The sequence below is a fragment of the Poecilia reticulata genome, linkage group LG18, assembly GCF_000633615.1.
Source record: "Poecilia reticulata strain Guanapo linkage group LG18, Guppy_female_1.0+MT, whole genome shotgun sequence".
Lineage (NCBI taxonomy): Eukaryota > Metazoa > Chordata > Actinopteri > Cyprinodontiformes > Poeciliidae > Poecilia > Poecilia reticulata.
Window position 1 is genome coordinate 21,840,742 of NC_024348.1, and position 883 is coordinate 21,841,624.

The 883-nt window shown below is 36.4% G+C and overlaps 1 protein-coding gene across 1 annotated transcript in view; it reads right to left on the minus strand.

Annotated features, from left to right (window-relative positions):
* The window catches only part of LOC108167184 (uncharacterized), a 10,367-nt gene that overhangs the window by 7,553 nt on the left and 1,931 nt on the right, over positions 1-883 (minus strand). Inside the window, exon 2 of the mRNA XM_017310393.1 lies at positions 234-363. Coding sequence (XP_017165882.1) covers positions 234-363 — 130 coding nt within the window. The remainder of the gene's footprint in view (positions 1-233; positions 364-883) is intronic.

Consider the following 883-nt stretch of genomic DNA (forward strand, 5'->3'; position numbering starts at 1 on the left):
TATTTGGTTTTTGAAGATAAAATTTTTGGGAAATCTGGATTTGTTTTCAGAGTGATGTCAGCACGCCCAGGGCGGCCATCTTGTTTGACAGGTTTTGAATTCAGGTCAACTCTATGATGAAGATTTACAGCCAGGTTATAATTCATTTTCAACTAGAAGATTAAAGTCGTATTACCAGAATAAAACTGCAACACTATCAGAATAAACTATTAATTTATTTGCACAGCCGTTACCTTGGCGGCGTTTCATAATCTGGGTCCTTCAGGTCTTCTTGGATCAGTTTGGAGATTGCTGCTGGATCTTCCTCCTCTTCATCATCACAGTGGTTCCCAGTCAGTCTGTGTCTCTCAGCTGCCTCCACATCTGGACACAGCAATAGAGTCTGAACAGCTGCATTCTACCCATTTTGATCATTTTAMGRATKTAACTCATCAGATTMAATGACAACATGTTCTTCTGTAGCTGTTGTAGTTTTGAATCCAACAAAAGTTAGGAAATTAAAACAAAAAAAAGATTTTTCAGTATTGGCCTGATTCTGAACTCTGGATGATTAATTAATTAATTAGTTAATTAACGTATCTCTAGTTTCTGCTTATTAACTTTTGAATAAGCAGAAACTCTGCTGGAGTGAAAATATATTTTTACCCCCTTTTGGACTAATGATGCTGATTAGCATCAAACCTGTTTTGTTGTGAACACAGTCAAATGAGTGAATGAACACTATAAACACTGGTTAATCCATCTACCACTCCTACTATGGTTACAGTTAGAAGTGGTCGAAGTGGGAATTACACAATTAAAGTCACAATTCTGAGATTAAAGGCCCTAATTCTCTTCCATAGAAGTCACTCTCAATTTTACTCAAGAGCAAGTAAATGTAACT